Source organism: Nerophis lumbriciformis, linkage group LG29 (genome assembly GCF_033978685.3).
Source record: "Nerophis lumbriciformis linkage group LG29, RoL_Nlum_v2.1, whole genome shotgun sequence".
NCBI classification, from domain to species: Eukaryota; Metazoa; Chordata; class Actinopteri; order Syngnathiformes; family Syngnathidae; genus Nerophis; species Nerophis lumbriciformis.
Genome location: NC_084576.2, coordinates 3128677 through 3152240, shown reverse-complemented (window position 1 = coordinate 3152240; position 23564 = coordinate 3128677). Strand labels below are relative to the sequence as shown.

At 40.7% G+C, this 23564-nt stretch overlaps 1 protein-coding gene across 2 annotated transcripts in view; it reads right to left on the bottom strand.

Annotated features, from left to right (window-relative positions):
• Positions 1-23564, bottom strand: part of LOC133572308 (fatty acyl-CoA reductase 1-like) — a 94613-nt gene that overhangs the window by 28983 nt on the left and 42066 nt on the right. For both annotated transcript variants that reach the window (XM_061925212.1, XM_061925211.2), the window contains exons 3-9: positions 19162-19278; positions 15116-15291; positions 12769-12948; positions 6358-6535; positions 6234-6278; positions 4221-4348; positions 4047-4114 (exon numbers count right to left, since the gene is read on the bottom strand). In XM_061925212.1, coding sequence (XP_061781196.1) covers positions 4047-4114; positions 4221-4348; positions 6234-6278; positions 6358-6535; positions 12769-12948; positions 15116-15291; positions 19162-19278 — 892 coding nt within the window. The remainder of the gene's footprint in view (positions 1-4046; positions 4115-4220; positions 4349-6233; positions 6279-6357; positions 6536-12768; positions 12949-15115; positions 15292-19161; positions 19279-23564) is intronic.

The window sequence follows — 23564 nt, the reverse complement described above, 5'->3', positions numbered from 1 at the left end:
CACCAGCCGAACAGAACTATGATGCTGGGAACAGAGAGTTATTGGCGATCCATGAGGCCCTGAGGGAATGGAGACACTGGTTGGAAGGAGCTAAACACCAATTTCAGATTCTTACTGCCCACAGCAACCTTCTACACATTCGTGCTGCCAAGAGAATCAACAATCGCCAGGCAAGGTGGCAGCAGTTTTTCTCTCGCTTTGATTACGTGCTCTCTTTCAGACCAGGATCCAAGAACACTAAGGCTGACTCACTGTCCCGGTTATTCCTGAAGGAGTCCACCAGTCCGGCAGTGGCGGAACCCATCCTTCCTTCCACTCGCATCGTTGGGATGGTTACTTGGAAAGTGAAGGACCTGGTTAAGTCCGCACTGCGTTCCAATCCTGGACCGGGAGGTGGACCTCCCAACAAACTGTTTGTCCATCGGGAGCTACGACCCAGGGTCCTGGATTGGGGACACTCCAGTTTGTTTTCATGCCATCCTGGTTTTCAACGAACACTATCACTACTACGAAGACGTTTTTGGTGGCCATCCATGGCCAAGGACACTCGTGAGTTCATTGCTGCTTGTTCAACTTGTGCCCGTAGTAAGATGTCACATAGGCCACCTGCTGGTCTTCTTCACCCTCTCACCATTCCTGCCCGTCCTTGGTCGCACATCGCCCTGGATTTTGTCACCGGATTTCCAGCCTCAAGAGGTAACACCACAATCCTTGCTATTGTTGACCGTTTCTCTAAGGCAGCCCACTTTATTCCACTGCGAAAGTTACCTTCTGCCTCAGAGACTTCTGACCTCCTCACTCTTCACGTCGTTAAACAACATGGAATTCCGGTGGATATCGTTTCTGACCGAGGTCCTCAGTTTACATCGCAAATATGGAGAGCCTTCTGCAAGGGTATCGGGGCCTCGGTCAGCCTCACATCAGGATACCATCCCCCAGAGCAACGGGCAGGCTGAAAGAGCAAATCAAAGCTTGGAGACCATGCTCCGATGTGTCGCCAGTCATCAACCCACGTCCTGGAGCAAGTTTCTGCCATGGGTGGAGTTTTCTTATAACTCCTTGAAGAGCTCCGCTACCGGTATGTCCCCTTTTGAGTGCTCATTAGGTTATCAACCCCCTTTATTTCCCCAACAGGAACTGGAGATCGCTGTTCCTTCTACTAGAGCTCACATTAGACTGTGTCAGAGGGTGTGGAGAGCCGCCCGTGCTGCGTTGGAAAGAGCATCTGAGAAAATGTGTCGCAACGCCAACCGTCATCGCATTCCAGCCCCGTCTTATAAACCAGGACAACAAGTTATGCTTCTCACTAAGGACCTCAGTCTCCAGGTACCATCAAGAAAATTGGCTCCACATTATGTTGGTCCGTTCTCCATCATTTCTATCATAAACCCTGTATCTGTCAAATTGGCTCTTCCACCCTCAGTCAAGCGGCACCCAGTGGTCCATGTGTCTCAGATTAAACCGGTAGCGGAGAGCACTCTGTCCCCTCCTGCCCCTGCCCCCCCACCCTCGAGGTTCTTGGCGAACGGAGATCAGGTTTGGACGGTCAAGGAAATCCTCAGGGTCCGTCGACAAGGTAGTGGGCTTGTTTATCTGGTCGACTGGGAGGGATATGGGCCAGAGGACAGATCTTGGGTTCCTGCCGATCCCTCTCTTCTGGAGGATTTCTACCGTGCCAATCCTGATGCTCCCCGGCGCTCGTCGGGGGCCTCGCATAAGGGGGGGGGGGGGGGGGGGGGGGGGGTACTGTCATGACGCGGAGTCGAACCCACGTTTCCTCTGCAGCTGGAGCTGCAGGCACCTCTCTTAACCACTCTACTGGCAGCACACTCAGACAAGCCTCTGCTTGCGCTGAGCACAACACGCCCACACAGCAACAAGCCTGCAACCAATTACTTATCAGCGCACCTGGACTTGACGAGGGGGAGCAGCATAAAGACCAGCGGACCCGAGGAACCTTTGCCAGAACGTCGCTAACCTTCCAGTAAGCATCACGTCTGGCATCCCTTGTTTTCCCAGTGATTTCCTCGCCCTTGTTATGATCTCTCTCTCTCCGTGTTTTCCCTTGGTTCATGCCCTTTTGTATTTTCCACAGTGACTCTCCTGTCCTCCGTGATTGTGCATTGTCACTCGACACCCATCCGGATTCCTGACTGCTCTCCCCGATCCACGACCTCCCTGCTCGGACCCAGACCACGCTGCCCTGTTCTTGCCCACGACCTTTTGCCTGTCCACAAACTGCCTCTTCGCCCTCCCCCTTGGATAACGACGAAAGATACAACCAACATTTGCTGACAACAACCCTTGGTAACATTTACATTATTAATATTACACATAGTCATCACTCATTCACTTTGAGTAGCATACACACGCCACGTATTCATCTAAGGTTTAAAATAAACCTTCTAAACCGCAGTCCTGCCCTGGTTGTCGCCTCCTTCCCTTCTCTGTTACATAACAATGTGACTGTGAATGTTGTCTGTTTATTTGTGTTGGCCCTGCGATGAAGTGGCGACTTGTCCAGGGTGTACCCCGCCTTCCGCCAGAATGCAGCTAAGATAGGCTCCAGCAACCCCGAAAGGCACAAGCGGTAGAAAATGGATGGATGGATGGAAAAAAATGAATTCAAATGTTTTTTTCATTTTTGAATCTGTCGATGATCATATTGGCTGTACAGATTAACTTTAGAAAGCTTATTTGTATTTGACTATATTAAATGTTTAGGTAGAATTGTTTTAAACAACTTAAAGTTTTCTTTTAAATACCGTATTTTCCGCACTATAAGGCGCACCTAAAAACCACAAATTTTCTCAAAAGCTGACAGTGCGCCTTATAACCCGGTGCGCTTTATATATGGATAAATATTAAGATTCATTTTCATAAAGTTTAGGTCTCGCAACTACGGTAAACAGCCGCCATCTTTTTTCCCCGTAGAAGAAGCGCGCGGTGCATGCTGGGATATGTGACGTTTCATTTCCATTTGTGTGTTTATGTAAAGACCCCAAAATGGCTCCTATTAAGTGTGTTGTCTGTCTAATTATAAATAATGCAGACGAGGCGTGTTAACTGAGTTCTCAACGTTTACTCACAGCGTGCTCATAACCACATTCTAACTGCCAGCATACAACGCTTCTCAGGGCTACCGCGCATGCTCGTAACTATCGTTGCATGCTGGGTAGTGTAGTTGTTATATTTGCTAGCTCATAACATCACATTAAGAGACACGCTTACGCGCTTAATTCAATACTCGCCGTCATTCCGGGTGGATTGACAAAAGACCTCCAGCCGCTAGATATTGGTGTCAACAGGGCATTCGAAGCTAGACTGCTAACTGCGTGGGAACAATGGATGACAGAAGGCGAACACACCTTCACTAAGACGAGGAGGCAGCGCCAGACGACGCCAACATCTGCCAGTGGATCGTAAATTTGCCCAACTTTTCACTTCGGACACCGAAGACGAAGGATTTACGAATGAAGAATAACTTCAGAAAGTGAGCGCTATGTTTATTTTGTGTGTTGTGACATTAACGTTCGAGCAACATTATGTTGCTATTGCTCTGCACTATTTTGAATTTTACTATGTTTGTGATTGCACATTTGCGTACATTTTGGGAGTGAACAGAGTTGTTAGAACGCTGGTTTTTAATATATTATTAAAGTTTGACTGACCTATCTGACTGTTTTTTTGACATTCCCTTTAGCGCAGCGTAGGCGCGGCTTATAGTCCGGGGCGGCTTATTGGTGGACAAAGTTATGAAATATGCCATTCATTGAAGGTGCGGCTAATAATCCGGTGCGCCTTATAGTGCGGAAAATACGGTAATATAAAAATTTATAAGAGGGGTTTATCTAGTTTATAAAGGAATGTAGTTCTTCAAAGAACCGGCACCCAATGTTATTATAAAAGTATTGATTTTGAATCGAGAATAGTTCCGAATCGACAATCGATCCTGAATCGAATAGTTACCCACAAGAATCAAATCGAATCGTGTGGTGGCCAAAGATTCACAGCCCTTCTGTTTAGGTTACAATAGGAAGACATACCAACTTGTCCCCAGTGAAAGGGGTTGATGCCACCGGTTGTGCAGTTGTAAACAAGGATGGATTTGGGCCTACAACAAAGACAGCAGCTTTTAATCGCAACAATGACTTGTGACTTTATAGAGGTAATATACGGTAAATATTTGATATGTGATCACACATGCTTAGTTTTCCGACCTGTTACTTCTCTGTGATCCAGAGTACCAGGCAGCAGCTAGCGTGGCATTGATGACCACATCTACAGGCACCAGATCAGCTACAGCATCATTAGATGCTCTCATTGTGCGGAGGATCCCTTTGCCAGCCTACGGAGGAAATAAGGGAACACAGTAAAATGCAGGCTGTGTGATAGAATGTCACGTTCTCTTACTGGAAGACTGAAGTGTTGAAGTGCAACTTGATTTAGTTTAGGTTTAAAGGCATGCACACACAGTACAAATTCAATAACAAAACTAAGAATATAACCTTAAGAGGCATTTAATTTGCAAGAATGCAGACGTTATATTATCCTCAGATGCTTCTTTAAGCTGCAGATACTACTTTAGCTAGTAACATTGTACTGCAAAAATCTGTTTGCAGCTTTATCTGGTAAAGCTGTACTGTAATGGAACATTTGACAAGACGGTATAGTTTTGGTTTTAAAGAGCAATACAATCAACACAGTGAGTATGAGTATCAAACTTACACCCTTCAAGTTGGGAGACGTCACCTCTGTTTATATATATACTGTATATACATACATTCATACATACATATATATATATATACACACACACACACACACACACACACACACACACACACACACACACACACACACACACACACACACACACACACACACACACACACACACACAAAAACCAAAACCAAAACCAGTGAAGTTGGCACATTGTGTAAATGGTAAATAAAAACAGAATACAATGATTTGCAAACCCTTTTCAACTTATATTCAATTGAATAGACTGCAAAAGATAAGATACTTAATGTTCGAACTGAGAAAGTTCTTCTTTTTTTTTTCCAATAATCATTAACTTAGAATTTAATGGCAGCAACACATTGCAAAAGAGTTGGCACAGGGGCATTTTACCACTGTGTTACATGGCCTTTCCTTTTGACAACACTCAGTTAACGTTTGGGAACTGAGGAGACAGATTTTTGAAGCTTTTTTTAGAATTCTTTCCCATTCTTGCTTGATGTACAGCTTAAGTTGTTCAACGGTATGGGGTCTACGTTGTGGTTTTTTAGGCTTCATATTGCGCCACACATTTTCAATGGGAGACAGGTCTGGACTAAGGGCAGGCCAGTCTAGTACCCACACTCTTTTACTATGAAGCCACACTGTTGTAACACGTGGCTTGGCATTGTCTTACTAAAATAAGCAGGGGCGTCCATGATAACGTTGCTTGGATGGCAACATATGTTGCTCCAAAACCTGTATGTACCTTTCAGCATTAATAGTGCCTTCACAGATGTGTAAGTTACCCATGCCTTGGGCACAAGTACACCCCTATACCATCACAGATACTGGGTTTTGAACTTTGCGCCTATAACAATCCAGATGGTTCTTTTCCTCTTTGTTCCAGAGGACACAAAGTCCACAGTTTCTAAAAACATTTTGAAATGTTGACTCGTCAGACCACAGAACACTTTTCCTCTTTGCATCAGTCCATCTTAGATGAGCTAGGGCCCAGCGAAGCCGGCGGCATTTCCGGGTGTTGTTGATAAATGGCTTTCGCTTTGCATAGTAGTTTTAACTTGCACTTACAGCTGTAGCGACGAACTGTAGTTACTGATAGTGGTTTTCTGAAGTGTTCCTGAGCCCATGTGGTGGTATGTGATAAGTGTTTGATGAGCATTCCTCAACTTTCTTAGTCTTATCTTTTGCCACTTGTGCCAGCTTTTGTGAAACATGTTGCAGGCATCAAATTCCAAATGAGCTAATATTTGCTTAAAATAACAAAGTTTACCAGTTCGAACATTAAGTATCTTGTCTTTGCAGTGTATTCAATTGAATATAGGTTGAAAAGGATTTGCAAATCATTGTATTCTGTTTTTATTTACGATTTACACAACGTGCCAACTTCACTGGTTTTAGGTTTTTTAATACTTTTGTACATAAATCAAGTTTTGATTGAGTTAATACATGGACAGCTCTCAGTATGAAACCATATTTCTTACAATACTTACTGCGATGAATATTCCACTGGGTCCATTGAAATTATCAATCCAACCCTGAAACAGTAGTCAAAAGAAAGTATGAGTGATGATTTCAGTAACTGAAAAAGGAACACTAATCGAAACACAAACTCACTGGGAAAGGTTCTTTCCAGCTGGCCCCAACAATGGAGGGTCTGACAATGGCAACATTGAGGTCCCCAGCTTCCTGTTGCACCAGATACTCTGCTAATGCTTTTGTGAAGGTGTACGTGTTGGGACGTTGCCCTATCAGTTTGGGAGTCAGTGTGGACACAAGCTCATCATCCATCCAACTGGGGACAAAAGCAATACATGAGAAAACGTACATGCACCTGGAAGATGTAAAATCCTCTGCCAAATACAGTACATCATAACTGCGTAGTACGTTTTATACTTCATGAGGCATCTTAGTACGGATTTATTCAGAATACAAATAAACAGAAGTGATGGTTTCATCAGTCCTGATCTGACACCAAATGAGTTTGAGCTGCTTTAAAAACTGCTTTATAAACTAGCAGACTGGACAGATTTGAAAAGAACAAAAATAATGTCACAGGGCTGTTTGCACAAAACACACCACCCAGGAGGTTAAACATTAAGACAGTACAATCACATTGAAAGCAAGTCAAATGGAAAATCCCTAAAACAACACAAATGAGAAGGGTCATTGTACTTCTGACTGTCTGAATAATCTCAACTAGGGATATAACCAGTGTTGGGACGAACGTGTTACTTTTATTTTCGGCGGTAATGAGTAGTCTAACGCGTTATTTTTTATATTCAGTAACTCAGTTACCGTTACTACATGATGCGTTACTGCGTTATTTTTCATATAGTATCGGCTAGAAAGTGAGAAAATCTGAGTGTGTTTTATTGGAGAGTTGCGGTGTCATCCTTCTGATTCTTCCTGTGTCACAAGAGGCGCGCCGCGCGCTGTGTGTGTGTGTGTGTGTGTGTGTGTGTGAGTGAGTGTGAGTGTGAGTGTGAGTGTGAGTGGGGCGGGGCGTGTATGTGTTTACTAACAAGACATCATGGCGGAGCCGAAGCAGAGTTTCTTAACATGGAGATATTTTCACTACTTTTCTTTTGTCGAGCACAAAGAAAAGAACATTTTAGTTAAATGTAAGTTATGTCTTGGATCAAAGATCCCATCTACTGCCCAAAACAGCAATTCAAATCTGCTGAAACAGCTACAAAACCAACATGCAAACAACGAAGCTAGTAAAGGGAGACACACTTCACCTAAGGATTTTAACGGAGGAACTGCTAGCCAGGACAACATTGATAGCGCCATTGCAGCGTATGTGCTAGAAGACACGCAGGCTATTTCTACAGTGGGGTCACCCGCTTTCAGGCAGCTAAATAGCAACAAACGGCAAATGGCACGAAAACATTTTCCAAGTTCCTGGACACAGTGGACAGTGAGCACATAAACATGGAAAGCAAGCTAAAAAAGACACTCCAAACTATGCCTCTGCTCATCATTCATCACTGAAGGTACACACACACTGTCAATTATCTTATATACTCTTTCATTCTAGACTTCTAGAGTGTTTGATTATCACATCACTCTAAATGTATAGACTATAAAAGTTCACAAACATAAAGAGGGATCCTAGTGGGCCAGGCCAATCTTTCCTTTCTCTAAACTAAAACTGGGGAAATGCGTTGAGTGTTCTGGGCTTCACTGAAGACATGATTTTATTTCACAGTTCCTTGAGAGAAAAAAAGGCCTGGTTAGGCGTGTGTATAGCAGTTTGTGTGCAGTATACAGTGACATGACATATAATCATGTCATGTGTGCCTTCCTTGGGTGAAGCCAGGTTTACAGCTATGTTGTGACATGTTGTGATTATGCGGTTTGTTACTTATGTATTTTATGTTGCAGCTATTTTAAATAGTTTTGTCAATTTGTTCTGGCCCAAAATAAATTGGCCCTTTGAAACATATATTTGTCTTTGTGTGTTCTAAGTAGACCACATTGCTTAGCAGAGTTCAGTGATGCAAATGCATGTCAAGTTAATCAACAGATTGTATTATCCTCCAGTGCAATAACAGTACTGAAATAAAGGCTAAAAGGGCATTAATGGGAGCCTTAAAAAAAACACACAAAAAAAACCCGGTAACTAAATAGTTACTTTTCACAGTAACGCATTACTTTTTGGTGTAAGTAACTGAGTTAGTAACTGGGTTACTTTTGAAATAAAGTAACTAGTAACTGTAACTAGTTACTGGTTTTCAGTAACTAACCCAACACTGGATATAACAATATGAAAATGTTATTTCACGGTTACTGTGAACAAAATATTGGTTATTATTACCACAGTGTTGTTGAAGGTGCTTAAAAATATGTATACACTTTTAAATATTTTAACCAAATCTTAAATCAATAAATAAACAACATACACAATATATATCTTCATATTTCCAATTCCTATCAGTCTTAAGAAAGCACGCCCTGTAAGTTTAATGTGCACAAATTAATAGCAATGTTTTTATGCAACTTCAGATTGGAGTATGACGTTTGAAATGGGGAACTATGTTTAGGTACCTTGTATTCATGTTAGCATTTAAGCTTGCTTCTCCAGAAAATAAGCAGCATCACAAATCTGTGAATTTAGCGAATTGTAGTCAACATTCCTGGTTTTACGGTAATATTACGATAAAGAACGGTAATACAATGGTACCTCAAATTTATCAAACAATTCGAACAAAACACTATTTTCAAATAAATGAAATCAACACACTACATATTTAAAATGCTTAAAAAAACAACTAAATTTTAGATAACACTGTTAAAAAATGTTTACAATATAATGTAGTACGAACAACTAATATAGACCAGAGAGGGGTACATACAGTACAAGCTCATTTTTATCGGTTGTCCCCGGGAAAAGGCAGAGTGAAAGCAGGTCAAAAATGCATTGACGGTAGTGATTCAACTCTAAAGAATTACCGTTAAAATATAAACGATAGCTGTGAACATACAGTACTTCAACCGATGGCGGAAATGCTTTTACCTCAAATTAGGCTCTTTGAGGTACCACAGTACAGTTGTACCACAATTCACGAGTAATTTTAGATAAGAGCTGTGTCTTGGTTTTCTGCGGGCATTATATAAGTTACGAGCCTCCCCGCCGCCGGTTGAAGTAGTATTTGTCCACAGCCTATAGCCAAAGATTGACACAATCCAGCCCCACCTACCACCAGAATTGAGAAAGTTAGTGCGAATGACAAGAAGTGGACAACTAAATCAGAGAAACAAACTATTAAATCATCCAACCTACCAGTTAGCTACGAGTCACCTCAACCACAAAACCATCAGTCTGCATCACACACGCAGGAGCCAGCCTCCGTGGCATAGGGCCACAAATGACAAACATGTATCCATGCAAATATGGAGAAACTACTTGTGCTCTGTTTGACGTGTTTAAGTTTGTTCTGTCTCCTGACTCAACAAACTGGACGGTCAAGCATTACCTTTGGTACAAAGACAGACATACTGTATCGCCTGTTGGCCACTTTGACCAGCGGTCCGTCACTCAACTCAACTCGTCCATGTGTAACATAACCAAAAATCACACTTTCTACTGTTAAATGACAGAGAAGCAGTCTGTAGGAGATATCTACAAAAGTCTCCTCCTCAAAGTAAATGAACAACAATATAATCGCATAAAACAACTGTACCGTATTTTCCGCACTATAAGGCGCACCTAAAAACCACAAATTTTCTCAAAAGCTAACAGTGCGCCTTATAACCCGGTGCGCTTTATTACAATTCATTTTCATAAAGTTTCGATCTCGCAACTTCGGTAAACAGCCGCCATCTTTTTTCCCGGTAGAACAGGAAGCGCTTCTTCTTCTATGCAAGCAACCGCCAAGGTAAGCACCCGCCCCCATAGAACAGGAAGCGCTTCTTCTTCTACTGTAAGCTACCGCCCGCCCCCGGAAGAAGAAGAAAAAACGTGCGGATATCACCGTACGTTTCATTTCCTGTTTACATCTGTAAAGACCACAAAATGGCTCCTACTAAGCGAAAAGGATCCGGTTCATAAAAAGACGCAATCTCTCCATCCGCACACGGATTACTACCGTATTTCACAGCAACTGATATTCCTGTGAACCGCACTGTGGAACGGGAGCACGTACGGTGAATATTCGCACCACAGGGAATGAGAAGTCATCCTTCACTGTGGTTCTAGCTTGCCATGCTAACTTCCACCCATGATGATATTCAAAAGGAAGACCTTGCCAAAAGAGACCTTTCCAGCCGGCGTCATCATAAAAGCTAACTCGAAGGGATGGATGGATGAAGAAAAGATGAGCGAGTGGTTAAGGGAAGTTTACGCGAAGAGGCCGGGTGGCTTTTTTCACACAGCTCCGAAGGCGAACACACCTTCACTAAGACGGGCAGACAGCGCCGGACGACATACGCCAACATTTGCCAGTGGATCGTAAATGCCTGGGCAGATATTTCGGTCACAACTGTGGTCCGAGCTTTCCGGAAGGCAGGATTCACAGAACAACAGCGACACTGACTCCGATGACTTCGACGAGACGGAACCGGCCATTTTGGATACCACGCTTGCGCAACTTTTCAATTCGGACACCGAAGACGAAGAATTCGAAGGATTTACGAATGAAGAATAACTTCAGAAGGTGAGCGCTATGTTTATTTTGTGTGTTGTGACATTAACGTTCGAGCAACATTATGTTGCTATTGCTCTACACCATTTTGAATTTTACTATGTTTGTGATTGCACATTTGCGTACATTTTGGGACAGAGTTGTTAGAACGCTGGTTTTCAATATATTATTAAAGTTTGACTTAACTATCTGACTGTTTTTTTGACATTCCCTTTAGCGCAGCGTAGGCGCGGCTTATAATCCGGGGCGGCTTATTGGTGGACAAAGTTATGAAATATGTAATTCATTGAAGGTGCGGCTAATAATCCGGTGCGCCTTATAGTGCGGAAAATACGGTAGTTGTTCGTACTACTTTCTGTTGCATTGTTTTAAAAAAAATGTGTCTTATCTAAAAGTTAGTTTTTATTTTTTAAAGATATGTTACATGTCAAAACGATTATGTTCTGGAGGGATGCAAGGATTAAATTTAATTCAATTAATTTCAATGGACGTGGTTGCTTTGAGATAGGAGTGTTTTGAGTTACGAGCACGGTCGCTGAAAGAATTGAGCTAGTATGTTGAGGTACCACTGTGCTAAAAATCGGGAGCTTTACCGCTGTTTATCCTTAATAACATGAATCATTGCATACCTAATATTAACAAAATCTACAAACACATTCCACAACATTTGACTAGTCCAACCTAATAGTAGAGACTAGCAGCCGTCAAGGAGCCATCCTGCACAACGACAGCCACGTAAACTATATCACTCACTATGTTTCCATGCACTAAATTAGTCTGTATAGTTTGTTTTTTTCTATTTTCAAAGTCCCAAGTTTCCATGCTTACTCTCTAATGCGTCTATTGGTCATACGCCACGTGCTTCCCATACACTGGGGGGCGCTTATTTCATTTTAGCGCAGATTATTTGGGTTGCGTTTCGGTTTGACCTATGACGTCACACCAGGCATTGCGGATCCTTACAACTTGTTTTCACTGATGTCCGCGGTAATATTGGCACATATTGCAAATATTACATATTAATGCTGATATTAAATAGAAGACAGCATCAAGAAATCATCTTGGATTGCGCTACCAACATGACACTACTACCAAGAATGTATCGGGGTAGACGCAGGTTAGATACAAAGAAAAAACGGTCGAAGAGTTTTTTCAAAGGAATTTTTGGATGGAGAATCATGGAAACAAAACTTTTGAATGTTTCTGAGTTCATTCAAAACGCTCTGTGTTTTGATGGAAGAAGTTTTTAACCCTAGAGAAAGGCCCATTCTTGCTCAGACCGATACTGTTCCAGATAAAGGTTGCTATTGTTTTGGACTATCTTGCCAGTTGTGCAGAAAGTTAATCAGTTTGGAGTGCACAAACTCCGAACTTTGTATTTTGTTCGGGAATTCGAATTAAGCCGGCATTTTACATTTCCTTAGCTACCTTCTTAATTAAATCTCTGTTTCTTTTTTTCTACCATCGATGGATTTCAAAATGTTATATTCTTTAAATTTGTGAAGCAAATAAACAGTCTCCTCTTTATTACAATTGTTGCTGATGTTTTTATTGAATGGTATTTGCTTCCAGAATGCATCCCGCACGTTGAAATTAGCGCATGCGCAATACGAAGGGTCCTACCCGGCCACAAACACCCCCTCGAGAGATCCTGTTTCCAATCGCATAATTCAGGTGTGTTTCAAAAGCCGAACACGATCGGATTAAGGTGTTTCTATGGGTTGTTGCAGGCTTACTTAGAGCCAAACTATTTGAGAAATTGGACTAATTTGGTGCATGGACACTGATTGACTGATTTACCAAATGACACCCGTTATTCAATTTGCAAGCTGAACAATTTAAAAACATGTTCTAACATTAAAAGTCCAAATCTATTTACTTCAGCGTGTCAATGAGTTTGACATAGTCTACAGTCGGAGCATAGATGACTTCCTCAATCAGCTCTCGGTCACAGTTGGCATAAGCTGTAGACACATGGATGAAGACTTCCAGATGCTTCATCTTGTGGGCCAGAGCTAGCATCTTCTGAGTGGCCAACACATTCAACTGCATTGCATCTCTGAGAGCAAAGAAAGAAGATCATATGCATCAAAGTGTGACATACATATATTATTATATATGATTATTATCAACAATTGACCTTAGTTTTTACTGACAAAAAGTGTGATACAAAACTGTTTAGGAACCTAACAGACCATTGACAGGTGATTAATGAGATAATATGTCACTTATAATCAATTCCTCACTATTGAAAGTCACCTACCTTGGATTAACTACTAATCAAAAGGCTCTGTCTTCTATGCACAGCAGAAAGGCAGAAAGAACATTTGTAGTGATGCATATCTGTGTGTACTACAAACAACTTTGACCCGAATCATTCAAGATGCAAAGCTTGTTGATGCAAAGCTTGTTGAGCAAAAATCTATACATGTATGCATTCAGAAACCGATCCTTGAAATGAATCTCAATCTAATGATGTATTGCGTGTGCGAGCGTGTATGTATATATAAAGTACATACACATAAATATATGTACAAATACATATACACACATACATATTCATGTGCGCATGTAGTCAGTGCTTAGCGTTTAGCAGGTAAGCATCAGGCAGCAGACTCTCCCCAAGTTATAATAAACACCTCCCAGTCAACTACTAGTAACATCACTATGAGCCCGTTGACCTTCTAGAAATATAAAAGGCAGCTCAGCTCGCTCGCAGTCCTGAAGGCTAATTCGCTTTTAGCGTAACGTTACCTCATTTTGCGGTGTGTGTGTGTGCGTGTGTTACGGACAGCAAAGCCCTGTCTGGCTGTTATTTCACTTTACCTTTTTCTGTGTTGATTGAGCTGTGTTGAAGCAACAAAAAATGACATTATGTTAAATGAGAGTTTCTGTCTCTGATAGTTGATATAATAATGTAGCTGCATCATTAAGCCTACATGAACTCCATGGTGTTCAGGGATGAATAGTCTCTCCTATTGCTATTGTACTATTTTTTCAACTATAGTTACATTAATCATTAGTAATGCAGCAGCCTAGTTTTGAATGGCAGGGTCCCTGCTATCACATGTTGATAAAAATATAACATTTACATAATAAATCAACTACAGGCTTCCCAAATGCTGTAATAAATTAAGCATGATGAGTTGACTTGAAACTGTTTAATGTTGCACTTTTTATATGTAGAAGAAAAGTTTTGTCATTTTATTTAATCTGAGCAACAACTTGAGGCAGTTTAATGTTGATTAATGTGGGCAGAATTATTATAGTGCTCCCAATGTTAAAAGGATAAAGCCATTGTTTACAAATTTGGTAAATAAATAACCAAAAAATGTATATTTTGTTGTTTTCTTACTGTACCAAAAATGAACCGAACCGTGACCTCTAAACCGAGGTACGTACCAAACCGCAATTTTTGTGTACCGTTACACCCCTAGTGTATGTATATATATATATATATATATATATATATATATATATATATATATATATATATATATATATATGTATGTATCTGTATGTGGGTATATACATATATATATGTACATACATACATATACATATACATATATATATATATATATATATATATATATACATACATACATACATATATATATATATACATACACATATATATGTATACATACTGTATATATGTATACATATGTATATGTATTAGAGTGATACCAAAATGTGTAGTTTCACCTCAGACTAATGGCAAGTATCCAAACACAGGAAAAGGTGCTTATTACATTTTAACATAAGTGTAGATATAACATGTTGAACCAGAAAGTAAGCATATATTAAGAGTAAATGAACAAGTATAATAATACATTTTCTACCACTTGACAAAACAATATAAGTAAATGACACAATATGTTACTGCATGCATCAGCAGACTAATTAGGAGCTTTTGTTTGCTTACTTGCTACTAAAAGAGAAGTTGTGTCAAATGTTTATTTTATGACAAAATTATTCTTTGATTGCAATAAGAAACATATGTTCAAAGTAACATGGGATTTTCTGTTTAAAATAAAGCCAATAATGACATTTGTTTTGTGGTCCCCTCTATTTTGAGAAGTATCGAAATATAATTTGTTACCAGTACCAAAATATTGGTATCGGGACAACCTAAATACATATATAGCTAGCTAGTACAAGGAACATGGGGTTACAAGGAACATAAGGTGAATATCCCCCACAAATAAGAGCAATACACTCACTTGAGCGGCTCATTGAAGCGAATGGTGGCGGCACAGTGGAAGACAATGTGAATGCTTTCAGCCAGTAAGATCTGCTTATCCTTCCTCAGATCCAGTTCAGGCTTTGTAAGGTCACAGCTGACTGCAATGATCTTCTCTGCAAAGTAAGGCTGTTCTTCTTGTAACCTACCAAACAACTAAGAGAAAACATCATTCAAATCCTCATTTCCACAGGTATTCTCTATTTCACCACATCAAAAGGCCGATAAATGAAAATCACTACGTTTCCATGCAAACAATATTCCGGTTTCCATTAAATATAGTCAATGAGGTGAAAACATTTGCAGTCTTACCTTTTATTTGTATGTGAAATACATGCACCTACCCTTCTTACTTTGTAAGTAAGATCACCTTCTCAACTCACCTTCTGTTTTGTTTGAAAGTTCAGTTCGGAGAGGGTTTTGAACTTGGACATTAGGGTTGGGGGACAGGATTTATTTTTTAATGCATCGCAATTGGGACGTAGACAATTGTGAATTAATGGACAAAAGTCCAAATATTGATTATTTAAAAATGTTACATAAAGCAATACAGTTGGTTCTAAAATGTGGACTTGGCGCAAAAACACAGAGCAAAACAGGCAGGAGAGGAGAAGCCATGCTAACCGCTAAGCTAGCTTGAATGTGAAATTGTGAAACAACAAAAAAATATGTGTTTTGTACGCTTCAACAGAAGCGGATACCAAACCTCCCATTAAAGAAAGAAAATCACTGAAATCACCTGGAACAAGGGGTCCATGGGAAGCATTAGCATTATATTATTATTATTATATATATTAGCATAATGGCATTAGAAGCAGAGTGGACCGACACCAGCAGATGACATGGCACCCCAAACCATCACCCAACCATGCAAATTTTGCATTTCCTTTGGAAATCGAGGTCCCAGAGTCTGGAGGAAGACAGGAGAGGCACAGGATCCACGTTGCCTGAAGTCTAGTGTAAAGTTTCCACCATCAGTGATGGTTTGGGGTGCCATGTCATCTGCTGGTGTCGGTCCACTCTGTTTCCTGAGATCCAGGGTCAACGCAGCCGTCTACCGGCAAGTTTTAGAGCACTTCATGCTTCCTGCTGCTGACCTGCTCTATGGAGATGGAGATTTCAAGTTCCAACAGGACTTGGCGCCTGCACACAGCGCAAAATCTACCCGTGCCTGGTTTACGGACCATGGTATTTCTGTTCTAAATTGGCCCGCCAACTCCCCTGACCTTAGCCCCATAGAAAATCTGTGGGGTATTGTGAAAAGGAAGATGCAGAATGCCAGACCCAAAAACGCAGAAGAGTTGAAGGCCACTATCAGAGCAACCTGGGCTCTCATAACACCTGAGCAGTGCCAGAAACTCATCGACTCCATGCCACGCCGCATTAACGCAGTAATTGAGGCAAAAGAAGCTCCAACCAAGTATTGAGTATTGTACATGCTCATATTTTTCATTTTCATACTTTTCAGTTGGCCAACATTTCTAAAAATCCCTTTTTTGTATTAGCCTTAAGTAATATTCTAATTTTGTGACACACGGAATTTTGGATTTTCATTTGTTGCCACTTCAAATCATCAAAATTAAATGAAATAAACATTTGAATGCATCAGTCTGTGTGCAATGAATAAATATAATGTACAAGTTACAGCTTTTGAATGCAATTACTGAAATAAATCAAGTTTTTCAAAATATTCTAATTTACTGGCTTTTACCTGTATTATTTTGTGATAGAGTGATTGGAGCACATACTTGTTGGTTACAAAAAACATTCATGAAGTTTGGTTCTTTTATGAATTTAATATGGGTCTACTGAAAATGTGACCAAATCTGCTGGGTCAAAAGTATACATACAGCAACATACATTATCAATTTTGGTGATGTTGAAAAGTTACAATCAAATCAAATTAGCTTCATGGCATGGCCTCTTCACTTCATGTGAGTGATTATGATTGACGACACCTGTTGACTTCTCTGAGCCTATTTAAATAGGGCTCATGTGATGCAGTCATTAGACTCGGTTACAAACGCGACAATGGGAAAGTCAAAGGAACTCAGCACAGATCTGAAAAGACGAATCATTGACTTGAACAAGTAATGAAAGTCACTTGGAGCCTTTTCAAATCTGCTTAAGGTCCCAAGAGCAACTGTGCAGACAAATGTTCGTAAGTATAAAGTGCATGGCACATTTTTGTCACTGCCACGATCAGAAAGAAAACGCAAGCAATCACCTGCTGCTGAGAGAAAATTGGTCAGGATGATCAAGAGTTAACCGAGAACTATCAAAAAGCAGGTCTGCAAAGAATTGGAAGCTGCTGGAACACAGGCGTCAGTGTCCACAGTCAAGGGTGTTCTTCATTGCCATGGACTGAGAGGCTACCATGCAAGAAGGAAGCCCTTGCTCCAGAAGCGACACCTTAAGGCTCGGCTAAAGTTTGCTGCTGATCACATGGACAAAGATAAGACCTTTTGGAAGAAAGTTCTGAGGGCAGATGAAACATAAATTGAGCTGTTTGGCCACAATACTCAGCAATATATTTGGAGGAGAAAAGGTGAGGCTTTTAATCCCAAGACCAGCAAGCCTACCGTCAAGCATGGTGGTAGTAGTATTTTGCTCTGGGCCTGTTTTGCTGCCAATGGAACTGGTGCTTTACAGAGAGTTAATGGGACAATGAAAAAGGAGGATTACCTCCAAATTCTTCAGGACAACCTAAAATCATCAGCCCGGAGGTTGGGTCTTGGGCACAGTTGGTTGTTCCAACAGGACAATGGCCCCAAACACACTGTGGTAAAGGAATGGCTAGATCATGCTAGAATTAAGGTTTTAGAATGGCCTTCCCAAAGTCCTGACTTAAACTCTATTGAGAATATGTGGACAATGCAGAAGAAACGAGTCCATGTCAGAAAACCAACACATTTAACTGAACTGCACCAATTTTGTCAAGAGGAGTGGTCAAAAAATCAACCAGAAGCTTGCCAGAAGCTTGTGGATGGCTACCAAAAGCGCCTTATTGCAGTGAAACTTGCCAAGGGACATGCAACCAAATATTAACATTGCTGTATGTATACTTTTGACCAAGCAGATTTCGTCACATTTTCAGTAGACCCATAATAAATTCATAAAAGAACCAAACTTCATGAATGTTTTTTGTGACCAACAAGTATGTGCTCCCATCACTCTATCACAAAAAAATAAGAGTTGTAGAAATTATTGGACATTCAAAACAGCCATGACATTATGTTCTTTACAAGTGTATGTAAACTTTTGACCACGATGTAAACAGTCATGTTTAACGATAATCTTTATGGCTGCTCCAATCTTGCAGCTGCCAATTCCGATTATATACGAGTGAGATTGGCTGATACATGTAAATGTTTTATGGTGAGTGCTATTTGACAGCGTGATAATATCAACAAATTAAATTAAAATAATTCCTTAAAATCTTTTGTTACACACACATTTACACATAATAACTAAACCAAAGTAAAAACTATTATCTATATTTTAAATATTTTATTTTATTTCCCTTAAAAGACCAATTTGTAAACATTGGCCTCGTCCTCCAGTGATAATACACTTGTAACAAATAGCGTTTATAGGCCTCAATGTAGGATTATTAAATTAGGGGAGCAGCTCCACACTGTGTATGGACACAAAGAGTTAGCTGGTAGCTGGGGGACCACAAATAAATAAAGTATCAGCCAGAGAGGATCGGTTTTTGTGATTGGGATTGAAAGGCATTTATCGGCATCACACTTGTTTACGTAAATCGACCGATCTGTAGCCGATCGGTACATCCTTAGTTAATATGTCCATTAGGATTTTGGTTTCCTTGGACTACCGGTAGTTCAGGTTTCAAAACTGTTTTCCGACACAAGCAGAAATGGAACAAACCTTGATAAATACAATTGACTTTACCTGCAGTAATATGTATACAATGCTGCAATGTGATTGTGTTATTCTGCCAACTATAGTGTCTTCAGGGGGTAATAGTGCTATTCAACCTGTTCCTTATTTATTTACTCTTACCTTGCTACTGATCATGTCAGTAACACGGGCCTGAGGATTCTGTCCTGCTTTGGACCTGACCATCACATAGACCGCATTAACTCCTGGGCATGACCTTAGCAGTTTCTCCAGCAAGACCTTCAGTAGTAAAAAAAGGAAAGAGGTATTGGGATTGTCTGCTGAAGAGGGTCCAGGAGCACAGGCACCCAAAAGTTGTGCTAAAAATCCACAAAATGCTGTATAAGACCTAGCAACAACAGTGATTGAAGGTTTAAATGCAAACTTTTGGCTACAAGTCTTGTGTACTTAATATCTAAGTGCAATTTCTGAGTGTGTCGTTATAGTGATGCTTGTTTTCGTCTTTTTATATTAACTGTTTCTCAATCATTAGCTCCAGTTCCAACAATGATCTGGACGTCACAGTCGCCGTTGCTCACCGCTGCACAGGAAGTTAAATATCTAGTCAACGACAGCTGTGTGGTTGCTCCCTTTCAAGAAAACACTGCCCCTAGTTTTTTGGCATTTATTTTTAAATCACACACTAAATAGCATAAATAATAATAATAATAATAATAATTAAGCCTTCAGTCTTAAGTTCTAGCGTGAAATACCTAATTAATGGCTTTACCGTATTTTCCGCACTATAAGGCGCACCGGATTATTAGCCGCACCTTCAATGAATTACATATTTCATAACTTTGTCCACCTATAAGCCGCCCCGGATTATAAGCCGCGCCTACGCTGCGCTAAAGGGAATGTCAAAAAAACAGTCAGATAGTTCAGTCAAACTTTAATAATATATTGAAAACCAGCGTTCTAACAACTCTGTCCCAAAATGTACGCAAATGTGCAATCACAAACATAGTAAAATTCAAAATAGTGCAGAGCAATAGCAACATAATGTTGCTCGAACGTTAATGTCACAACACACAAAATAAACATAGCGCTCACCTTCTGAAGTTATTCTTCATTCGTAAATCCTTCGAATTCTTCGTCTTCGGTGTCCGAATTGAAAAGTTGCGCAAGCGTGGGATCCAAAATGGCCGGTTCCGTCTCGTCGAAGTCATCGGAGTCAGTGTCGCTGTTGTTGTCCAGTAGTTCTGTGAATCCTGCCTTCCGGAAAGCTCGGACCACAGTTGTGACCGAAATATCTGCCCAGGCATTTACGATCCACTGGCAAATGTTGGCGTATGTCGTCCGGCGCTGTCTGCCCGTCTTAGTGAAGGTGTGTTCGCCTTCGGAGCTGTGTGAAAAAAGCCACCCGGCCTCTTCGCGTAAACTTCCCTTAACCACTCGCTCATCTTTTCTTCATCCATCAATCCCTTCGAGTTAGCTTTTATGATGACGCCGGCTGGAAAGGTCTCTTTTGGCAAGGTCTTCCTTTTGAATATCACCATGGGTGGAAGTTAGCATGGCAAGCTAGAACCACAGTGAAGGATGACTTCTCATTCCCTGTGGTGCGAATATTCACCGTACGTGCTCCCGTTCCACAGTGCGGTTCACAGGAATATCAGTTGCTGTGAAATACGGTTGTAATCCGTGTGCGGATGGAGAGATTGCGTCTTTTTATGAACCGGATCCTTGTCGCTTAGTAGGAGCCATTTTGTGGTCTTTACAGATGTAAACAGGAAATGAAACGTACGGTGATATCCGCGCGTTTTTTTTTCTTCTTCCGGGGGCGGGTGGTTGCTTACAGTAGAAGAAGAAGCGCTTCCTGTTCTATGGGGGCGGGTGCTTTCCTTGGCGGTTGCTTGCGTAGAAGAAGAAGCGCTTCCTGTTCTACCGGGAAAAAAGATGGCGGCTGTTTACCGAAGTTGCGAGATCGAAACTTTATGAAAATGAATCGTAATAAAGCGCACCGGGTTATAAGGCGCACTGTCAGCTTTTGAGAAAATTTGTGGTTTTTAGGTGCGCCTTATAGTGCGGAAAATACGGTAGTTATGTTTTGCATTTGTGATTTTTTCACTTAGGGGCAAAAATGTGGGTTCCAGGGTGAGACTATTTGAGAAGCTCTCATTTCAATGGTGCATCTTAAAAAAATGTATCCAATGAAACTAGTGGGCTAAAGCTAATGAGTGCTGCAAGCTAAATATATCGCAAACTAGCAGGAATCAAACATACATTTATTATTTTGTAGAGTGGAATGTTATAAAATAGTTTAATCAAGTAAACAAACAGAACAATGGTATGAAAAACAATAACCTATTTATTATTAACGGTCTGGAATGGGATTATGCGGTACTTTAAGGGGAACTGCACTTTTTGGGAATTTTACCTATCAGTCACAATCCTTACGTGAAACAAGAAGACATGTTCTTTTTTTATGCATTTTAACTCGTAACTAAACACTAGCCAGAGTAAGCTAGCAATGGAGGTAATGGTAGTTGCTCCATTTCGCCAATAAAATGCTCTAAAAACATCCATCAATGTTTTATTTACATGCTGTAAGTAAGTATATATGTATAGTAGTCACATGCATATTTACCGGTAGAACATGTAACATTTACGCATTGTGGTCATTTTAAGCATATGGCGGCTTATTAATTTCAAAGATGCATCACAGCATTTGCCATTTGCTTCAACAACAACACCTGCTAATCATGGCAAATTTCATTAGAGCCAACAGCGATTATTTTGGGACAAATGATCAGAAACTGATACCTTGGAACTTGAATATAAGGAGGATGAAGTACAAGTTTTAAAATCTGAGTGATAAGCAGATCTAGCAAGTAACACTATTGCTAAGTACTAAACAAGAAACAAACTACAAACATAATAAAACAATTACTTACTATACAATAGACACTTTTCCACGGCAGAAACTTTTTAAGAAACTTTCATATTTAATATTTAATAAAGTTCTCCCTGTTTTTCCACCAAAAAATAGTTCTTTAGAAACTATTTTCAGTTTTTTGCTAGCTATGTGACACTTTTGGAAGGTTCCTGGAACCTTCGAAGGGTGGTCTGTGCTGTCGACAGCTTATTTGTTGAACACAGATGCGGGCGTTCCCAAAACTTCCTTTTCAGACCACTTAATATTTATATATGATATGGATGTACTTCTCCTGGTCAAATTGTTTATTGAACTTGTGCGGTCTCGCGGGCCAAATTAACCCCCCCCCCCGCCGTCCTATTAGCCTGTTAAATGTGGACTTTAAATTATTATCCAAACTGTTGGCTTCCCGTCTTGATACTATTCTCCCTTCTATTATCAATGTGACTCAAACCGGATTCATTTGGAATAGGCAGTCTTTTTCTAGTATTCCATGTCTTTTCAATATACAGGTAAAAGCCAGTAAATTAGAATATTTTGAAAAACTTGATTTATTTCAGTAATTGCATTCAAAAGGTGTAACTTGTACATTATATTTATTCATTGCACACAGACTGATGCATTCAAATGTTTATTTCATTTAATTTTGATGATTTGAAGTGGCAACAAATGAAAATCCAAAATTCCGTGTGTCACAAAATTAGAATATTACTTAAGGCTAATACAAAAAAGGGATTTTTAGAAATGTTGGCCAACTGAAAAGTATGAAAATGAAAAATATGAGCATGTACAATACTCAATACTTGGTTGGAGCTTCTTTTGCCTCAATTACTGCGTTAATGCGGCGTGGCATGGAGTCGATGAGTTTCTGGCACTGCTCAGGTGTTATGAGAGCCCAGGTTGCTCTGATAGTGGCCTTCAACTCTTCTGCATTTTTGGGTCTGGCATTCTGCATCTTCCTTTTCACAATACCCCACAGATTTTCTATGGGGCTAAGGTCAGGGGAGTTGGCGGGCCAATTTAGAACAGAAATACCATGGTCCGTAAACCAGGCACGGGTAGATTTTGCGCTGTGTGCAGGCGCCAAGTCCTGTTGGAACTTGAAATCTCCATCTCCATAGAGCAGGTCAGCAGCAGGAAGCATGAAGTGCTCTAAAACTTGCTGGTAGACGGCTGCGTTGACCCTGGATCTCAGGAAACAGAGTGGACCGACACCAGCAGATGACATGGCACCCCAAACCATCACCCAACCATGCAAATTTTGCATTTCCTTTGGAAATCGAGGACCCAGAGTCTGGAGGAAGACAGGAGAGGCACAGGATCCACGTTGCCTGAAGTCTAGTGTAAAGTTTCCACCATCAGTGATGGTTTGGGGTGCCATGTCATCTGCTGGTGTCGGTCCACTCTGTTTCCTGAGATCCAGGGTCAATGCAGCAGTCTACCAGCAAGTTTTAGAGCACTTCATGCTTCCTGCTGCTGACCTGCTCTATGGAGATGGAGATTTCAAGTTCCAACAGGACTTGGCGCCTGCACACAGCGCAAAATCTACCCGTGCCTGGTTTACGGACCATGGTATTTCTGTTCTAAATTGGCCCGCCAACTCCCCTGACCTTAGCCCCATAGAAAATCTGTGGGGTATTGTGAAAAGGAA